Source organism: Aspergillus ambiguus (genome assembly GCF_047715705.1).
Source record: "Aspergillus ambiguus strain CBS 117.58 unplaced genomic scaffold BDV59scaffold_17, whole genome shotgun sequence".
Lineage (NCBI taxonomy): Eukaryota > Fungi > Ascomycota > Eurotiomycetes > Eurotiales > Aspergillaceae > Aspergillus > Aspergillus ambiguus.
Window position 1 is genome coordinate 128,245 of NW_027395530.1, and position 19,403 is coordinate 147,647.

The 19,403-nt window shown below is 46.9% G+C and overlaps 4 protein-coding genes across 4 annotated transcripts; 3 read left to right on the forward strand and 1 right to left on the reverse strand.

Moving 5' to 3' along the window:
- Positions 1-869: 869 nt before the first annotated feature.
- On the forward strand, positions 870-2,264 carry BDV59DRAFT_208016 (uncharacterized protein; the record flags this gene model as incomplete). Its single annotated transcript, XM_073695128.1, has 1 exon — positions 870-2,264. Exon 1 carries the CDS (start codon positions 903-905, stop codon positions 2,262-2,264), a length of 1,362 nt encoding a protein of 453 aa, XP_073547596.1. The 5' UTR covers positions 870-902.
- Positions 2,265-3,855: 1,591 nt separating this feature from the next.
- BDV59DRAFT_193395 (acyl transferase domain-containing protein) lies at positions 3,856-10,305 on the reverse strand (the record flags this gene model as incomplete). The annotated part of the gene is made up of 7 exons (XM_073692218.1): positions 3,856-4,287; positions 4,338-4,423; positions 4,510-4,998; positions 5,049-5,283; positions 5,314-5,483; positions 5,514-10,147; positions 10,190-10,305. The coding sequence occupies 7 exons, from the start codon at positions 10,303-10,305 to the stop codon at positions 3,856-3,858; spliced, it is 6,162 nt and encodes a 2,053-aa protein (XP_073547597.1).
- Positions 10,306-11,016: 711 nt separating this feature from the next.
- BDV59DRAFT_208020 (uncharacterized protein) lies at positions 11,017-16,613 on the forward strand (the record flags this gene model as incomplete). Its single annotated transcript, XM_073695129.1, has 5 exons — positions 11,017-11,111; positions 11,157-11,183; positions 11,233-11,672; positions 11,719-16,427; positions 16,479-16,613. 5 exons carry the CDS (start codon positions 11,017-11,019, stop codon positions 16,611-16,613), a joined length of 5,406 nt encoding a protein of 1,801 aa, XP_073547598.1.
- A 412-nt stretch (positions 16,614-17,025) lies between these two features.
- On the forward strand, positions 17,026-18,525 carry BDV59DRAFT_193397 (MFS multidrug transporter; the record flags this gene model as incomplete). The annotated part of the gene is made up of 3 exons (XM_073692219.1): positions 17,026-17,316; positions 17,372-17,628; positions 17,676-18,525. 3 exons carry the CDS (start codon positions 17,026-17,028, stop codon positions 18,523-18,525), a joined length of 1,398 nt encoding a protein of 465 aa, XP_073547599.1.
- Positions 18,526-19,403: the final 878 nt, after the last annotated feature.

A 19,403-nucleotide genomic window follows, 5' to 3' on the forward strand; every position in this document is an offset into this window, starting at 1 on the left:
ACCAACCGTCAGATTTTTTACTGCAACAGCCCTCCCTGGGAAGGCTGTAATAAAAAAAAAAGAGTCTCTAGATACAATCGAAAGTATGCCATGTAGTGTGACACTCCTAGGTAATTATCTATCCCTATACCTACGTAGGGATTTATTATGATTGTTCAACAAATCCTCGCACAAGAGTACGTAAATCGGCTTTATACATGATATTTTTCTGGTAATCACCAGCTCCTCCAATAAGCCTCGACTTCATGTTGTACAGACCTGCCTTCAACGTCTTGCCTTGGCTATGTCGGATGACAGTCCGCAGGCCGTGATACCCAAACAGCGACTGGGGTGCTCTTTTCCACCAACAAAAATGGAGAACGATTTGGGATCTGTTGACATTGTGGTTAAACATGTTTTGAAATTGGTGGTACAATACCTGGAGACATGGAACCCGTATTTAGCGTCCATGTCGACTCTTGTGTAACGCCAAATTCCAACGTATGTCAGAATTCTTGGTCAAAGCCTCGGGGTAGTCTTTGGGAATTACTTGTATAAGCTTTTCAGTTAGGCAACAAAGAGATAGTTTAAGCCGATACAGCATTAAATTGGTCTCAAAAAGTGACTTTCACATCAAACCCTCCACTCTGCTTAGGCCATGATTGGGTGCAATCTGTATTTGGGCGATATGCGACTTTATGCAGGATGGACGTGTGAACTATAGAATGTAGCCATCGGAGTTTCCTTCGGTTCCGTTCTTCGATTTATATATGGGTCCTATTCCTATCATACTTTGGATCAAGGAACCGGTTTTATCTTGGCCTTCCTTTGTATGTGCTAGAGCAATCTGACTATTTATTACTTTTCTTCATGTTAAGTCGAAAGTTTACCACCTAGAATATAGCTAGATATCTTCGCCAGCAATGACAACGTTTGAGCATATCCAAGATGCCATTGGTCAACTACCTCTGTTGAAGAGCTATACTCATATCTTGCTTTGTTTTCCCCTTCTTGAAGGCCGACGTGATGGTGTACTCGACTCAATCCAATCGGCAGTGCGCAAGGTTGTTGCAGCTTTTCCTTTTCTCCGGGGAAAGGTTGTAACCGAGGGCTTGGGACCCAACACTTCTGGTACTTTCAAGGTTATCCGCTGCGAAGCATGGGAATCTCCAAGTCACCAGTTCGTACGGGTGGTCGACCGCTCCTCCATATGTGCATCCTACGATCAAATCCGCGAAGCCCAAGCACCTTCCTTTATGCTCCCTGGATCCCAGTTGGGTGGTCGTGTGGCCTTCCCAGAGCAATATCGTGAAACAGAATGTGACCCGGCCCCGGTCCTAGACATCCAGGCCAATTTGATCCGAGGTGGGCTGCTACTTGACATTGCAGCCCAGCACAATATCATTGATGCAACTGGCATTTTTCAAATTGCCAACCTGATAGCGCTATCCATGCGTGACGAAACAATACCTGATGCTATGATCGACGAGGGAAATCGCGATCGACGGAGATTGATTCCGTTACTTGGTCCTGATGAAACGCTTCTCGACCATAGCGAACTGATGCCCAGCAAGACACTCCCAAATGATACAGCGACAGATTTTATTAGAGGCTATAAATGGCAATTGCTGAGGCTGTCCGTGGCCGCATTGAATAGCATCATTGCTGATGGACGGCGGCAACCCGAAGAGTTCGTTCCATCCGTCACATCCGTATCTACCAACGATTGTTTGACAGCTTTTCTGTGGAAAAGGGTCACAGCTATGCGGTTAAGGCGTGATCATAACCCACAGGCTATATCTAAGATAAGCCGTGCTGTTGATCTGCGAAGAGTCATGGGGCTTTCTCCAGCATACATGGGTCACATGATTCGTATAGCCAATACCAGTCTCACATTTCAAGAAATTATAAGCAGCTCCTTATCCAAGCTGGCGTCCCTTCTCCGCCAAACTGTTGTCCAAGCGAGCGATATGTATGCTGTTCGCAGCTACGTGACGTTTATTTCAAACCAGTCGGATAAATCTAGGATTGCTTATGCGGGCACGTTTAACCCGTCCACAGACATGTCCTGCTCATCAATTGCACACGTAACAGTTCCTCGGTTTGGAGAGTTGGGCATTCCTGAGTTTGTAACGAGGCCTACGTTTGGACCTCTGCCATCCTGTGCCTACTTTGGCGCCGAAAGTAACGGAGGATATGCTACATTGATGTGTTTACATGAGTATGAATTTCAAGCTTTGTATCACGACAAAGAGTGGTCCGATCTTGTGAGATGCGTCGGTTGATCAGGACATGGCATGACTGACTGCAGGATAGTTGGTAAGGCATCTAGGCATTCCGCATAAAAAGGAAATACTCCTCAACCCATGTAATTCAGGGACCATTTTTCAGGTGTACTATCGTGCTTTTGCAGATTCCAACACTGCAAGCTTCTTCACTGGGGATAAATTGTTGCCCTCTTCTCTATTTTCTTGTTCGTTTTCGTTTGACTTTTTCATTTTGGTCCTCTGTTCGGTCATTCCTGTTCAGCAACGGGCTCGGCAGCGATATCCCCCGACGCCATGCTAAAAGTGTCGAACTAACTCGAACTGGCCATTGTTATAATAATAAGAATAATGATAATGGCAATAATAGTAGTAAAACGAGAAAACGGAAAGACAGGAAAGGAATAAGCAATGGCTCTAACGCTTTTCTTTCTTTTTTCCTTTTTTTTTTTTTTTTTTTTTTTTTTTCAAAGTGGTGGAAGAGAAAGGCAACATTACCTCAAGATTTGAACGGGTGACTTGATTGGTAATGGCTCAGAGTATCACCAACACGTTCAACAAGAACCTAGTTCCTTGTTCACTGTGTCAGAATGCGGCCTGAATTTACTCCGTTTGTTGACGATACTATGGCGATCTGTCTTTATATCATAGGTAAATAAGGTACTTACCCGCGGGTACTTGCAACTGTGTGTGACGGAATTAACAGCAGGAAAGCCCTAAGCCAGGTGATCAGTGAAACTAAGGGATGTAGGTTTCGTCAGACTTCTATAAAATGTCCAGCCAGATAGTCGGTCCTTACTACGGTGTGTCATAGCTGCTTTCCTTATCATATTTTGAAAGTGAATTGGATCCTGTTGGTATGGGGATGTGTTAGTCAAGATTTGTCATCTGTAAACAAACACTCCCTCTCATCTATTCCTTCTCCCGGCGTAGATCTCACTTGAGAAAGAATTCTCCAATCAAATTATCTTCCTCCACAACTCCCCCGTATAATACAATAATACTATTCAACTGTCCATCGAAAGATGTTATGTGCCTGTAAGCACCATTTCTATTATGGACTCTTGTTGCAGAGGCTGATATCATGGGCTAGATGTAAGAAAAACGTTCCCTGGCAAAGTCACCTCGCCCGTTTAACAGGGGTTATCAATCCGTATGGTTAACTCCCTCTTCCGTCACACAATCGAAGCCGTGAAATAATAAAGGGTGATCGCGCGCTAGAACTGATTGTCCTTGGAGTCCTTGGAGTCCTTGGAAATATGATGTTCCATCCGGCTACCCTCGGTTCGATGCGATATTTTGTCAAGTCGGACACGGCTGCCAATAAAAGGATGAGCTGTCTCACAGTAGTAGGATTCATTGTAACTATTATCGATACGTTTCCGATTTGCGACCACATCCGTATGTGACAATTCAACTTATAGCAGCCGTAAAGAGTTAGACAGAGGTGTTCGAAGTGGTGGTGAAATCTGATTAACTGGTCGTCGTGTTATGCGTGGCAATAATATAATAAATATATATCTTCGGATAATTCTATGAGCGTTCATGCACGCATTTTATAAATGGCAGATGGCCAGCATCAATAGAACATCAGAAAAGGCGTATACTAAAGTCACACCCCTAGCATCTCAGCAAGCACCGGACTATGTGTTAACCCAAATACCTCCCTGATGTACTCCTGGTCCACCGAAAATGGTCTGCCGACCAAGTTTGGGATATAACGGCCAACGAGTTCCTCCATATTGACATTTCCCGAAAGGAACTCAGGCTTCAGAAGGCATTGCCGGAAGCGATCCACCGTCGAGCGGAGGTGAGTGGAGTGAAATGGTACATCGATTCCCTGCAAGGGGATCGTTGCTCTACCACGTCGAAGCTCCAGCGGACGCGGAATGGACTTGGCGGATGAAAACAAATCGCCGATCACTTTGTGGAGTTTGATCGACGCGTCACCCGTCGCGTCAACGGTTTCACTGACCAGTCCAGGACCCTCGGGTGAATCAGCAATGTGGTCGAGGAGTTTTCCGAGGACATAGACATTGGTTGTCTAATAAGTTATTAGAGGGACTACCTCCCAGGCTCAGAGAACAGACTCACAGTGCCCGAACAAACATATTGTTCCCCGTCGACGTTGAAATTGACGATTTCAAGCAATTCTTGGCTTACGGCGGCGATTAAGCCAACTAAGCGGTCAAGTGCAGACTGGTCGAAGTCTAGTTTATTCGTTGTCAACCGAATGAAGACCCATCACACATATAGGAGAACTCACATCCACCAACGCGCCTTGGGTTTACAGCAACCATGCCAAAAGTGACAGATAGCTGGTTTTTACCAGATAGGGATGCTTCTATCATTAACCCACGATAGAAAGCTAACTCAGCCAGGGAGCTCATAGGCATGTCCTGAGACAATGCTGACAGAGCGCCGTATTCACCAAGGGAATGGCCAGCATATACTGCATTTTCTGATACATACCCTTTCATCCGGAGCTCCGCAAAAGCTGCTGCCTCGAATGTTAAAATGGCGGCCTGTGCGAACTGTGTCGAATATAGAAGTCCGCGATGATCTGAAAAGGTATACGACGTCGATTCTGTTGTTAACCCTGGCAGAACCGGCTGCCTGATAACGCGACCATCGGGCAACACAGTGTCTGTAGTAACAGAGAGATAATTTTGCTTTATTTTGCGACCTCGCTTTCCTCCAAAGTGCACGGTGTGGCTTTTGGGGTTGTTTTGGACAATTTCAAGCACTGACCATCCTGTTTTGCGGTTAGTTACCAACTATAAAGGGGACCAGCTTGTCTCATACCGTACGTCTCATATAGGTGCCTGTCGATATCGTCCCATATAGCTTTAGCCACAGAACTCGAGTTATACAGATCCATGCCCATTCCTTTTCTCTGACTTCCTTGTCCGGTAAAAAGGTATGCTGTTGCCGGCTGTTCTATCTCAGCCTGTGCTGTGAGGACAGTCTCTCCATTTCCTTCTCGAGTTACTGTGATGGTGAATGTCATTCGACCGTCGATCATACCTGTGTGCCTTAGCTGTATTGCCAATTTCTCGGCGGGAAACACCATTCCCATGAAGCTTGCTTCGAACACCCGCAATCTCTCACGATCTTCGGGGAAAACAAGATGCTCTAGCGCAGCAGCAGCGATTGCCGAGGTGAGCATCCCGTGAGACAAAGTCCCTGGTAGTTCAGCTATGCTGGAAAAGATAGCTGATAGATGAATGGGGTTGAAGTCTTTTGATATATCAGCATACTCCTGGTTACTAGCTGGCATCTGAACGGCTATCGATGACACACCGGACCAGCCGGCCACCTTGAAGTCCGTTCTTCTTTCCCCTAAAGATCCTCTGCGCTTGAGGAAATCCAGCACTGGGTTTCCTTTGCAGTTATTGGATCTGAAATTGACAGATCCTACTTCTTTCAGCCCTCCACCATGCATCTGGCAAGAAGCATTGCCGCTGACGTGGAGACTTATGCATCCACCCTTTTTGTAAGTAATGTGTGTCTCAAGGTTGAAAACGAGAGACTGGCCCACTAGGGATGATACGCCTTGATTTAACTGGAACCAGCTTCGATGAAGCAGTATGCTCTCATCCAACTCTGATGACAATTCAATTTTCCAAGCGGATTCAGAGATATGGCTGAAGGCTGGAGTGCTTTGCTTGAAGGACCCCCTGAATAGGAACGAGGATACAACCACCATCACAGGCCTGCCTTCCCGTAATATGTGTGCCTCTACAGTCACCTTCTTTCCAGCCTCGCTGACTGTAACGCTTTGAATATGGGATTGCGAGGTTACTTTGTCACCCACCCGCAACGGCAGTGCACCTTTACAGTATTTAAACGAATTTGACAGATGCACCAGCTTAAGCAAGTCTCCATCAATACTCTCAGTGATGAGAGGACGGGAGACAACTTCCCAAGCGATCACAATGCCTATACTTATGGGAAATTCAATTGCGTTCGCGAACATCACACGGTGGTCTGAGAATGGGGACCCGATTACCTTGATGAAGTTATCAAGTAGCTCGGCTGTGAGTGTATTTTCACGACCGTAGAACTTGTCATGGACTGTCATCTGAGTGCTGAGATCTTCTCCGAACCATAGCTGGCTGTAGAAGGATTTGATATGCTTGTTACGATTCTCCATGTTTTCGCACAGCCCAAATGGGCTGCTGTTCGGATCGAAACGATAAGACATCTGCAAAGCAACCGGTGTTTTTTGCGTATGGAGGTGAACGAGTATATCAACCCCATTGTGTGAGGTTATTTTTAGTGATGATGCGGAATCGTGTGGACCCTGATGAAGGATTGATATCTCGGAGCGGTCGAGACTAAATTGCACAGTTGCCTCCGGACAGGCTTCAATGAATTGTCGGAACGGATTATTCTGCCGCACTCGATTCTGGATGATGGCTTTGTCTCCGAGAACGGCGCGCACCCACGCTGGTGCTATGCGACAGTTTCCGAGGCCGACAACGGCGGCAGAGGATCCGCGGTCATCATAGGAATCAGACAGTGTTGCAGAAGATGGAAGGGATATCTCGGTGAATATCTCTTTTCCAGTAGCTGACACACTGGACCAAGAGTCTGGCGTTATCAGTCCGGGCGTGCATAACCCGAGTTCCGGTTCCAAATACCCACTCTCTCGAGGAGAAGCCTGCTCCATAGACGGAAGGTCTTGCTGAATGAGATCTACAAGAGAGTGTAAAATTGTGTCCAAAATATCCTTGGCAGTACTCTCCGCTGACCTGGAATACCGAGCTGACACCGGACCGTGGAGTATGCACACCCGCTCCACATCCTGGTCGATGATCGCGTCTAAATCCTCCGATTGCCACAATGAGTCCTTCTTAAAGTAAAACTCAAAATCATCATTTAATACAGGAATGAAATTCACTGGCTTTTGACCTGGTTTCTTTGTTTGTATCAAGAAGAATGATATATCCTCGGGATTCAGCACATTGCCACCAGCAGGACAGACTCTGGTAAAGGTTTCAAGGAACCGGTCCGGGTCTTCTTTCAATACCTTTTTGGAAAGGCTCGGGGTTTGGTTGCGATTTCTCTGTAGCCTTTCCAGAGCACGAGTGGCAAATTCCAAGGTAAAGTCGATGTAAGATGGATCGATCCATCGCCGTTGGTGTTTCACATACATCAACTCAACCATTCGGATAAGAACTTCAATATAGGTCATATGCTCAAGATCAACTACAGCGCCATTTTTGTTTTTCCCAAACCACGGTTTTGCAAATTCGCGATTCAGGCGAGAAATAATCTCGTCGCGATGCGCTGTGAGATATGCAAGACGGTCTTTGTGAGGAAGGCTGAACACGGTCTTATCCATTTCCGCCCAGAAAAGGACCGCTTTGGTTGCTATCTTGTGTATTGGCTCGCCCATCTCTGACAGAACACTTATTATTCCCCCGGAGGGACCAAAGTACGTCTTTTCCCACTCATCATCCGGAAGACCATCTGTCTTGATAATGCGCTGTTTGACAGCAGGTGATGTGTGAGCCTCGCGGGCCACCATCATACGACTTCCCAGTAGTACACCGTCAAATGGCATCATGGCCTGACTCTTGTTTGCTGACCATGACCCCGTTAGATAAGGGTAAATTGAGTGCGCATCACCGAATCCACTTCCCGCTACAAGGTAAATGTTGGATTGCTCGCGAATGGCTCCATAGGTGCTCAGAATTGGGGAGTGAAAATCCTCAAAGGAGTGATGGCCCCCGCCTCTGCCACCTGTCCACTGAAGAATAACAGGAAACTCTGGATGGGCCTTAGCAATAGCAATAACTTGGCGTATATCCACTATTGATCCCGGCTTGAAGCTGATGTGACGCAAACTTAGGCTCCGGATGTAGTCAGACACTACGTCTAGAGAGGGGACACCGGCCCCGATTGTCAATCCATCAATTGGAATGCTTTTCGATAACTTCCGCAGAAGTGTGATTTGCCAACGCAGAGTCCGAGGATTGGCATAAATGAGATTACAAGTGATACCCCGGCCTGGCGGCATCACCTTCGCGAGCCGATTGATAGCGTTTTCCATATCTGAAGAGGTATGGTATCCTCCTCCGGCTAGCTCAACATGATAACCTGCATTCATCACTGTGGCGACAAAATCCCAATGAGCTGTGGTAGGCGTCATGCCAGAAACCATAATTGGTGGCGTTCCTAAGAGCCGACTGAGCCGAGTTTCCAGACCACCACCTGGTCCTGTTGCCAACTTGGGCTGATATCGGTGCATCCAGGTCTGTAGGAGGGAAGAAGTATCCAGCAGACGGATAGAAAAAAGATCGCGCATAGTTCCGATCTCCCGATCGGCAGAATCTAAATCTGCACACTGGATTATCCGTATACCTAGGCCTTCTGTGATTTTCTTTATCAACGTACCAAGTCCCCCACGATCGAAGGCTAAAATGTGTGATAGATCATACGTCCTCTCACGGCCGTATGTCACATTTGCTAGTGTCACTGGCCAGTTGCAAACTTGACTTGTGATTGCTTCAATGGCTATATCGAGAATATTCACATCGGGATTCATATTGCGCAGATTTTGACCAGTGCAAGTATGCCAGACATCAATAACTAGCTGTTGTGGAGAGATCCTGAGATTTGCAGATTGTTTTTTCACTTCTACTGCTGCTCTCACAAGGTATGGTGTGTGAAACGGCGCACTGATTGGTAGGAATGTGTGGTAGATGGCGGGTTTCCGCTGATTGAAAGGAACCCGACTTTGATTATCAGGGCCTTTAATGCAGCCAATATAATTGCCAAGGTGTATCAATGAGCCTGTTGGTCCAGCTATTACAAACTGATCCCGTGAGTTTACCAGGGCAATATAAAGCTGCGAATTAGCTTGCAGAGATTCATTTATGCGTCGTAGAATAGAGTCCAGCATTTTGCGCTCAATACCACGCACGCTGAGCATATAGGAAGGCCCATTCAAATCACCGGCCTGTGGGTGCTTGCGAGAGTGATCAGGTGGCATGCAGCTCCGGGGAGCTCTCTGGTGGCACTCCAATCCGATCCAGAATAGTGTGCGAATGGCCGTCCGTGAATTTTCATAAAATGATTCCCAACAATCTGATATTGATATGACAATAGATATCAATAGGCCCTGGGAGTGGCCAGTTGCTGCTTCGAGCAGGTCTCGAAGCTCTCCCGGGACTAGCTTGAGAACCTGACAAACAACACTGTATCGCGCAAGACTTAAAATGCCAATCAACGGCATACTAACGGGTGCATGGGAAATAAACTGTGACCCAGGAATGGATGCCGGACTCTTTAACCAGCTCTCCAGATTGAACTGACTTCCCTGATAAAACTCCCGTGCCTCCGGCAGTTGAGATAACTCAGACAAAAGGAGCCCAAGGCCAAGGACTAGGGGACGGAGCATGTATTCGTAGGTGGAATATAAATCTGACAACTCTTCCATGCAGGTGAGACTGCCATCCCCTTGGCCACCGAAGACAGCGATCATCTTGAATTGCTTGCGCTGGATGTGATTCAGGAAAGCACTGGGAACTCTACCACGAAGGCAATCTCTATGTCCTGGATAGCTGTCTTGACTAGCCCCAACCACTTGGAAGTATATGGATAGCCATCGTTGTCGATCTCGGCGGGAGGGTGTTAGCTCTACTAAGAGAGAATGTATGTCGGCCTTCCCAAGCAAGAAGTGGGCATCAAAAGACTGTAATATTGCAGAAATAACTGATGAGGAAGCAATTTCCTTCGATAGAAGAAATTCCATGAACGCCAAAGCCATCTCTATTGAGTTAGCGATGACTGGGGGCTTTGAAGTGAAAGATATTGACAGCAAAAAGTCAATTTTCAATGGGTCAAGGACGGAAAAGTAGTCACTTGGTATTGCCAATGCTAGCCGGATATCTCTGTATTGGAATATAAGATCCACGACGCATAGTGAAGGAGACGAAGAATTGTTGGTTGTGGTGTGGTTGTCTTCATCTTGGTGGACATAACCGTCGACCGTAGTGGGAAGCGCCCCGTCAAGGGGTACATACCAATTTTCCTGTATCTCTCCGTTCATGTTTCCAATATTTTGGCTTCTCTATTGTCCTTAAAGGCTGGGCTGCAGAAGGACGCGAGAGAAGTCAAAGTCTGGAAGCGATCTTCAATGGGTCATGTTAGGTACGGGTGTATACTGAAGCTGCTATGTCGGAGTTTTGAATAAAATACAAACGTCAAATCCGGAATAAGCAAGCATTTTCCATATAATGCGCCTTCTATATGGTCTCTGCAGATACTGTCATCCTGCTAACATAATCTTCCACCTTGATAACCTCAAGCAGGCTGTGTGACCAAGGCAGCCTTCCATTCTGAATATCGGCGTACAAAATGCAGGTCTACTGTTCTTCGCCCACTCCAAAAGTTATCTGTCCTATCAAATGTCCCGCCTGGCGCCACATGGGTGAAACTGTTTGACAGCCCAGACTCTGCGGCATCCGGAGTTTTGCGAACGGACTTTCACCATTTTGCTTTTTGTCCAACCTAACACCAGAAAATTCTATCATCTACAATGCTAAGGAATCCTTTAGATATATGTTCCCATAATCCAGGTCAAAATTTACTGACGTATCTAACAGTCCCTAGCAGGCGCGATAAACCGAAAGAAACATAGTGATACTCGATTAGCGTGGTTCTAATTGTGCATTAAAGTCAATCGGCATGCGATGGGATCCTATTCGACTCTCAACTACGCACTTTATCTGACCTCGACCAATTACGGATAACGATGATGATGTCCACTTCTGGAGCGAGTGCGCTGGCTGAAGATGCCACATATCCAATCAATCAAAGAGAAACGGCCTACAGACTCATTATTGAACTACTTGCGTGAGCTTACTTAGCACCTTGCACTGCGTAATACTAACTAGTAAGGTATCAACTAGCATTTCCAGTACAATGGTAAGGTCTGAAGGAGATAGGTTATGTGAACGTAGGCCAACCTACTTAGGATTGAAACGCAAAATGAATTGCTCAAGCGTGACCCAAGAATTTCTCGATTCATTGAAATCGGTCCGCAAACAACTCTTGCTACGATAGCCAACAAATCTGCTGCGAGATACTACGCGTCGCATTCTCCCTCACAGTGGTCGGACTTGAAGTTTTTATCATTCCACGACAATAAAGATGAGATCATGTATCATTATTCTGATCATTACGAGGATGAAAAACCCAGAGAGATACCGAAGTCCCGACCCCTTACGTGTGACCCTCCTCTTTCTCTTACGGCCCCAGTGACAAAACCAAGAACACCGCGTCCTCGAACAGCGAAATTAACCACCCAGAGATTATTGATGGCCAGACATGTCATTTTAGCTATTACTGCACAAAAAATACAGCTCCCTTTCTATCAGGTGTCAATGGAAAAGACGATTCGCGAGTTGTCTGCCGGTAGGTCAACAATAACGCCGTTTCTGACACTACTCTAACCAAGTAGGCAAATCAACACTCCAAAACGAGTTGATTGGGGATCTCATGGCAGAGTTTGGCAGAATCCCGGAAGGTGTTGAGGATATTCCTTTGACGTCTCTAGCCGACTGGTGTCAGACCATATTTTCCGGATTGCCTGGAACGACTATGAGTACCCTGATATCAAGACTGGTATCGAGTAAGATGCCAGCTGAGTCTAGCCAATCATCTGTTGAGAGATACCTTCAGAGTCATTTTGGCTTTGCGAAAGAACATTCAGCAATTGTCCTTTGCTTCGCAACGACTGTAGAACCTTCTACACGGCTGCAGGATGCAAGCAATGCTTATAAGTTTTGGGATGATATAGTTTCTCAATATCTCGAGTTTGAGGGTATACATCTCGAATTAGGGGGGGTTTGTGACGCCAATAATGAAAGGAGTTCCATCTCCCTGGATGCGGCAACGACAGAAGCGTTAAATAAAGACCAAAATAGGTTATACCGTGAGATACGTGACTTGCTTTCGCGTCATCTTCAAGACGCCGAACAAGTTCCAGTGGATGAAGATGAATGGCCAGAATCAGGTTTACAGCAAATACAACAGCTGTCGGATATTCTAGCTACAGAGTTTGACGATCAGTTTCTGCGACTCATACGCCCTGCTTTCAACCTTGCTCAGTCACGACACTACGACTCGTGGTGGAACTGGGGACGAGAGGCTCTAGTTCGTTGGCTGTACGAACTGTTGCGAGGTGTTTCGGATGAGATCACTGTAGGGGTGAATAACCGCCTACGAACGATCCTCAACCGATGGGACGAGACTTGTACAGACATAGTCACTGCGGCATTAAATCGTCACATATCTGAGCTCTCTGGGACGGAATGTGTAGCTGGCAGGGATGATGTTCACTCAGCCTTAAATAACATTCTTCGACTTGGCATTCTCTCACAGCAGAGCGATCCTGTTTATGTTTACCAACACCCCGCATTACAACCTAGAGTTGATGTATCCAGCAACGGGGCTATCGAATACAGTCAGGCCCAACGAGAGCTTCATAACTATGCTGATGTGGCCCGGCAAAAAAACAATAAGGCAACCAGGAATGGTCAACAGCATCCCTTTCTCCATATTCGTTCTCGGGATAACAACAGAAATTGGGTATATAACTCGAAGGGAACGGCGTTACTCCATTCAATGCTAGATCTCGGTGTTACCGAGGGGCTCACTTTCTGTGGGAAGACAGTCCTCATAACTGGTGCGGGTTCTAACTCAATAGGCGCAGAAATCGTTGAGGGCCTACTCAGTGGAGGCGCTCGCGTTATTGTATCGACCAGCAGACCATTGCCGGAAAGCTTTTTGTTTTTCCAGCATATATATCGAGCACATGGCGCAAAGGGGTCTTCTTTAACGGTCCTTCCCGTCAATCAAGCCAGTAAACAGGACTGCAATGCCTTGATCGAGTACATATACACCACTCCATCGGTTTCTGGTGGCGATTTAGACTTCGTTATACCGTTCGCAGCTATACCACAAGCTGGGGAACCTGAAAGTTTGAATGGCCGAAATGAGCTGGCATTCAGGGCTATGCTGGTAAATGTCCTTAGACTGGTTGGATCTGTCCGTCGGGAAAAAGAAAGAAGACGAATGGATACAAGGCCAACCATGTTTATACTTCCCATGTCCTGCAATGAAGGTACATTTGGTGGAGATGGATTGTATGCAGAGTCAAAGATTGCTCTAAAGACATTATTCAACAAGTTCTTCTCTGAAAGCTGGTCATCATATATCACTATCTGTGGCGCAGTGATTGGTTGGACTAGGGGGACAAATCTAATGCAGGCGGAGAATATGATCAGTGAGGAGATGGAGGACCTAGGGGTTCTCACCTTTACACAGAAGGAAATGGCTTTTAATATTCTTGCCCTCATGACACCTGCAATTTCTGAGCTCGCAGAAGATGCACCGGTGTATGCAGATCTAACAGGCGGTTTCGATGATCTGTGCAATATAAAGCATGAGCTTACAGCGGCACGACAAAGGGTCGCTCAGAAAGTCCAACTGCACGAAGCTTTAAGGGAAGAGGAAGAACATCATTATCGAATACTACTTGGAGAGCCTCAAGAACAACCACTAAAGGGCCAGACGGACAGATATCGTGGGAACCTGTCGCTCAGATTACCAAATCTGCCCAATCAGCCTGACCTTGTATTGGATGCTTCTAATCTCGAAGGGATGATCGACCTATCTACCACAGTGGTAGTAGTTGGGTTCTCTGAACTCGGTCCGTGGGGAAATGCTCGCACTCGCTGGGAAATGGAGCATAAAGGGGAGTTTACCCTAGAGGGGTATATTGAAATGGCGTGGATTATGGGACTTATTAAACATGTCGATGGAAGCTTAGATGGAGAGCCTTATGTTGGCTGGCTCGACGCAAAGTCGGGAGAACCAATTAGGGACGACGAAATCCCTGACCGGTATCATGATCATATCATGGCTAATTCTGGCGTACGAATAATTGCACCCAGTGGACTTGACAGTTATCATCCATCAAGAAAGGAATTCCTCCAAGAGGTAGCAGTGAAGAACGATTTGCCGCCTTTTGAATGCTGCCAGTCGAGCGCTCAAGGTTTTAAACTTCGTCATGGCGAGCGAGTCACCATTGAGAAAATACCTGGGTCTGATGGTATATGGCGTGTATTTATCAAGAAAGGCGCGGTATTGATGATACCAAAAACAGTTCCGTTTTCCCAAATTGTGGCTGGGACAATTCCTAGTGGATGGGACCCTCGTCGATATGGAATCCCTCAAGACATTGATGTCGATCCGACGACACTATATGCTCTTTGCTGCGTGTCGGAAGCGTTCTTGTCCGCAGGCATCCAAGACCCATATGAAATCTATGAATATATCCAAGTATCGGAAATTGCAAATTGCTTAGGCACGTCAACTGGCCCAATGCAGACTATTCAAAACATGTATCGGGGTCGGTATCTTGATAAGGACGTTAGAGACGTGATTTCGGATCATTTTCTCAATACCATGGGTGCGTGGGTGAATATGCTCCTTATTTCAGGTTCAGGGCCACTAAAGACCCCTGTCGGTGCATGTGCAACGGCACTAGAATCAATAGACACTGGATGCGAGGCTATCAAGGCACGAAGATGCAAAATCGCAATAGTGGGTGGCTGCGATGATTATAGGGAAGAGCTAGCCTTTGAATTTGCTAAGATCAAAGCTACTGCAAATTCAAGTGAGGAGCTGGCTATGGGCCGTTTGCCTGGCGAAATATCACGGCCGACAGCAAGCTCGCGTAATGGCTTTGCTGAATCTTCGGGATGCGGTGTACAGATACTAATGAATGCTGAACTGGCATTGAAGATGGGGGTACCAATCTATGCCGTTCTTGCTTATACTCAGATGGCAAGCGACCAGGTTGGTCGATCTATACCATCACCCGGAAAGGGCATTCTCTCTGCAGCCCGAGAGACTGAAGGCGAAGGAGGGAAAAATTCTCCCTTATTAGATATTAAGTTCAGGCGCAAATGCTTCGACCAGGAAATGGCAGAAATTAGAGACCACTGTATAAACATCGGCTCAGGAAACATGCTGTCACCAGCTACATTTGCTCAGATCCAACTTTCGCGAGTGAAAGAAGCTCAACGACGGTGGGCAAATGATATTCGAACGCAAGCCCCAGGAATCTCTCCAATAAGGGCAACCCTATCGACATGGGGCTTATGCATTGATGATATTGGGGTTGTTTCAATGCATGGCACGTCAACCAAGGCTAACGAAGTTAACGAGTGCGACGTTATAAATACCCAAATGGAGTATCTAAGTCGGCAAAGGGGTAACCCGCTTCTTTCTGTCTGCCAAAAATTTATTACAGGTCACCCCAAGGCCGCGGCTGGCGCATGGCAGCTTAATGGCTGCATCCAGATGATGCAAGAAGGCATCGTCCCCGGCAATCGAAATGCAGACAATATCGACGCACAGTTGCGGCAATATCAGCATCTACTATTCCCAATGGAGTCAATTCAGAGACCAGGTCTGAAAGCAGCCATGCTAACCTCCTTTGGTTTTGGACAAAAAGGCGCTGTCGGTATCGTGGTGGCGCCCAGATACCTCTTCGCGTCCATTTATACACGAGATTATGAAAACTATCGTTCTCGGGCAATAAGTAGGCAGCGAACAATAGATCCTACTTTTGCTTCTCGCATTTTCAATAATTCGATAGTTCAAGTGAAGTGTCAGCCACCGTGGAAAGATCCAGGAAGCCAGAAACACGTTCTCCTTGACCCAGACTGTCGTATTTCGTCGGATGCTGCGGCACTCTCCTGCAAGTCATCAGGTACACATCATAATCAAAAGAAAACAAAAAAGGCGGTATCACATGGAGGACCAAGTAGTACTCAATCCAGCAGACTGTCCCACACAATCCAGGCAATGCTTGAAGCATCTTCGGAAAATGCAGGCAGGTTCGTTCCGACGAGCGTTGGCATCGATGTCGAAGAAATCGCCAGCATTAACATCAACAGCGAGACGTTTCTCCAGCGCAATTTCACTCGGTCGGAAAGAGAATACTGTGAAAATTCTACGAACCCCCATGCCTCCTTCGCCGGCCGTTGGTGCGCCAAGGAGGCAGTGTTCAAAAGTCTCCAAACACCGTCTTCAGGACCAGGGGCAGCAATGCATGACATTGAAATAGTGAGTGACAACGCAGTTCCTCGGGTAGTGGTAAGTATCATAATCTACTGATCAGAAGTTGAGTTTCGCTGATTACTTTAGCTTCACGGGAATGCACAAGCTGTCGCGGCAGCCAAAGGTTTCCGTAAGATCGAAGTTACCATCAGCCACTGTGCCGAGACAGCAATCGCCGTTGCAATGGCCACGGGCAATGTTCCAGCCCAGTCCATATCGTAGCGATAACATATGTATTTTATGATGATTACAGTCCGTTCGAGCCAGTTCTTTCCTTCGCCAGCGAAGCTATGTATACTGCGTAGAGCATCCTATTAAGCCATGACCCACTGTACTTCGCCCTGCAGGAGTTTCCATTATTCATAGAATCCGAACAGCCACCGATTCTGCCAATGGCGATGTACATCCTTCCTGGTGGTCCCGTTATTCCCTTTCCGAGAGGAGGTTTAATGAATGGATCCCGTCCGCTCTCCGTTGAGCTTCCGCATTGGGGAGATTACCAGTTCTCCGCCTTTTCCTTTTTAAGGTTTTGCTTGGCTTTTCGTGGCACGTCTTGCATCATGCCATCCTGACCCCGAATCTTTTATGGTATACATGCATCACCCTACTATTCTAGGATGCTTTTCAGAAAATAATGGAGTCAGGGTTGAACCGCTGGGAAAGTCACCCACAAAACCCTTTTAATTGGCCTAGGAGGAAGAAATGGACGCCGATGTTGACGTCGTGCTGGGTGACGTTCATTGTCGGGCTGAATGCTACTTCGATAACTACCGCTGCAGAGTCCGTTTCATCCGAATTCAACCTTGCTAATGGGATATTCGAGTATAATTTCTTCTCGGTCACGGCTTGGAATGGCGCTGCTGCCTTTGTGCCTCTTGCGACTCTCCCGCTATTGGAGACATACGGAATGTACAAGGGATATATAGTATGTTTCGAAGTACCAAGCCCCTGAGTGAGATAGCGATTGACACAGTTTTTAGGGAGCTTACATCCTCTTCACTGTTTTTTTGATCCCCCAGGCGCTCGCTCAAAATTTTGCCACTCTTGTGGTCTGTCGTGCTATCGCTGGCGCCTTGGGTGGTACCTTGCAGAATTGTGCCGATGGCCTCGCTTCAAATCTTTTCCTGTGCCATCGTCAGAGAGTGCTTCCGTTAACATTATATACATTTACGCTTTTGTTTGGTGTGACAATGGGGCCGGTTCTGGGAGCCGCGGTGGATCCGTTAGGGTGGAGATGGTAAGTCTTCATTACACCACCTTTGGTGTCTGTATTCTAAGGAATAGGGTATTTTGGATTGAACTGATCCTTTATGGCGGGTTCTTTCCACTTGTTATCTTCTGCATGAAGGAAACTCGAGGTCCGATCCTTCGTGCTAAGCACATGCCTGACCAGGCGTCTCCGTCCGATGCCCCCGAGAAGGCTGAAGGTTGGAATATGTTTAGACAGACCATCGCACGCTCTGCCATACTTCTTACCACGGAGCCTACTGTGACGTCTTTTACTGTGTGGTCTGCGTTCGCATTTGGCCTTGTTTTCATCTCGACCCAGTCGATTCCAATCGTCTTCAGCGGCACTTATGACTGGCCATCATATACAGACGGACTGGTTCAATCATCCATTGGCATTGGTGAGATTATAGGCCTGCTCGCATGTATGTTTCAAAACCGTATATACATTCGCAGCGCCGCCAATAACCCGGAGGCCTCTGGGGTTCCGATTCCCGAGTATATTCTCCATCTCTCCATTCCGACTACGGCGCTTGCGCTGGCGGGAGGTCTTTTTATGTACGGATGGAGCACTTACCAGGCCCATTGGGTTGTTCCTGCTATATCTTTAGGTCTGGTTGGGTATTCGATCATGGTTATTGTTACAGCAGTAAGCATATACGTCACTGATTCGTACGCAGGTTTTGCGGCCAGCGCAATTGCTGCTATAGCTTTTGGAGAAAATTTTTTCGCGGCTTTTCTTCCTCTAGCTGCAAAACCGATGTATATCCGGCTAGGCTACCAGTGGGCTAGTAGCCTCCTAGCTTTTGTTGCCCTAGCATTGACACTGGCGCCCATAATTCTACTGTGGAAGGGCCGATCCATACGAGCGAGGAGCAAAGCTATCAAAAAAATGGCGTACTCATAGTTTGCCTATGAATGAACTATGGGCATAGGAATACCAACCCATCACATCCTCGTCTATCTACTTCGTGTATATAGTTACATCCCCGAGATACTCATGTGGGTCTCGAATCAGAGCTTGCGCATAATTCACAACCATCTTGCGTACTCTCCAAGAATCTGGATCAGTGGTGAAAGGACTATTGAGGTCATAATCAGTACTCTCTATACCTAATCCAATCAGGGGATCATGCACAAACCTTATCCAAGTCTCGACCCCGTTCTTTGCTACCTGCTTTGTCCAGTTTTGGCGATCACTTTCTGGTGAAGTCACTGTATTCCAAATCATAGCCGCAGGCCACTGAATGTCCACCACTATCTGCTTTACCGGAACATTTGGACTGACTGAAAATACTAGTGTACTCTCGTCGATTGCGAGAAATCCTTTGGGGTCGTTCAAGACCAAGATCCCGACGCGTCGCAGCAATTCAAAATCGACAGCATCATATGCCGGGTCCTGCGTATAGCATGCAATAGGCTCACCTCCGTTAACACCACGCTCTGACAGGGCAACTGTAATCGTCTCAACAGCGGCATGTTGCATATGTGAGCGAGTTGAATGGTAAAACCCAGATTGGGACATTGTTCCCAGGCCAAAGCAAACGATCTTCCGAATTTTGGTTGTAATCGGCATAGTAGAGAGGTGGCGGATCAAATCTCGACACGTCTCACTATCCAACCATTGCTGGCGCATTTTGATAAAGGCAGCATGCACTTCATCAATCGTAGCTTCGGCTGGGGGCGATGCGCGGGTGTAGCCGATTGACACCGGACAATGGTCACTTCGCAAGACAAGCTCCGGGCACCCCGGGGTAGGATAACAGAGATCATGAATACTACGGT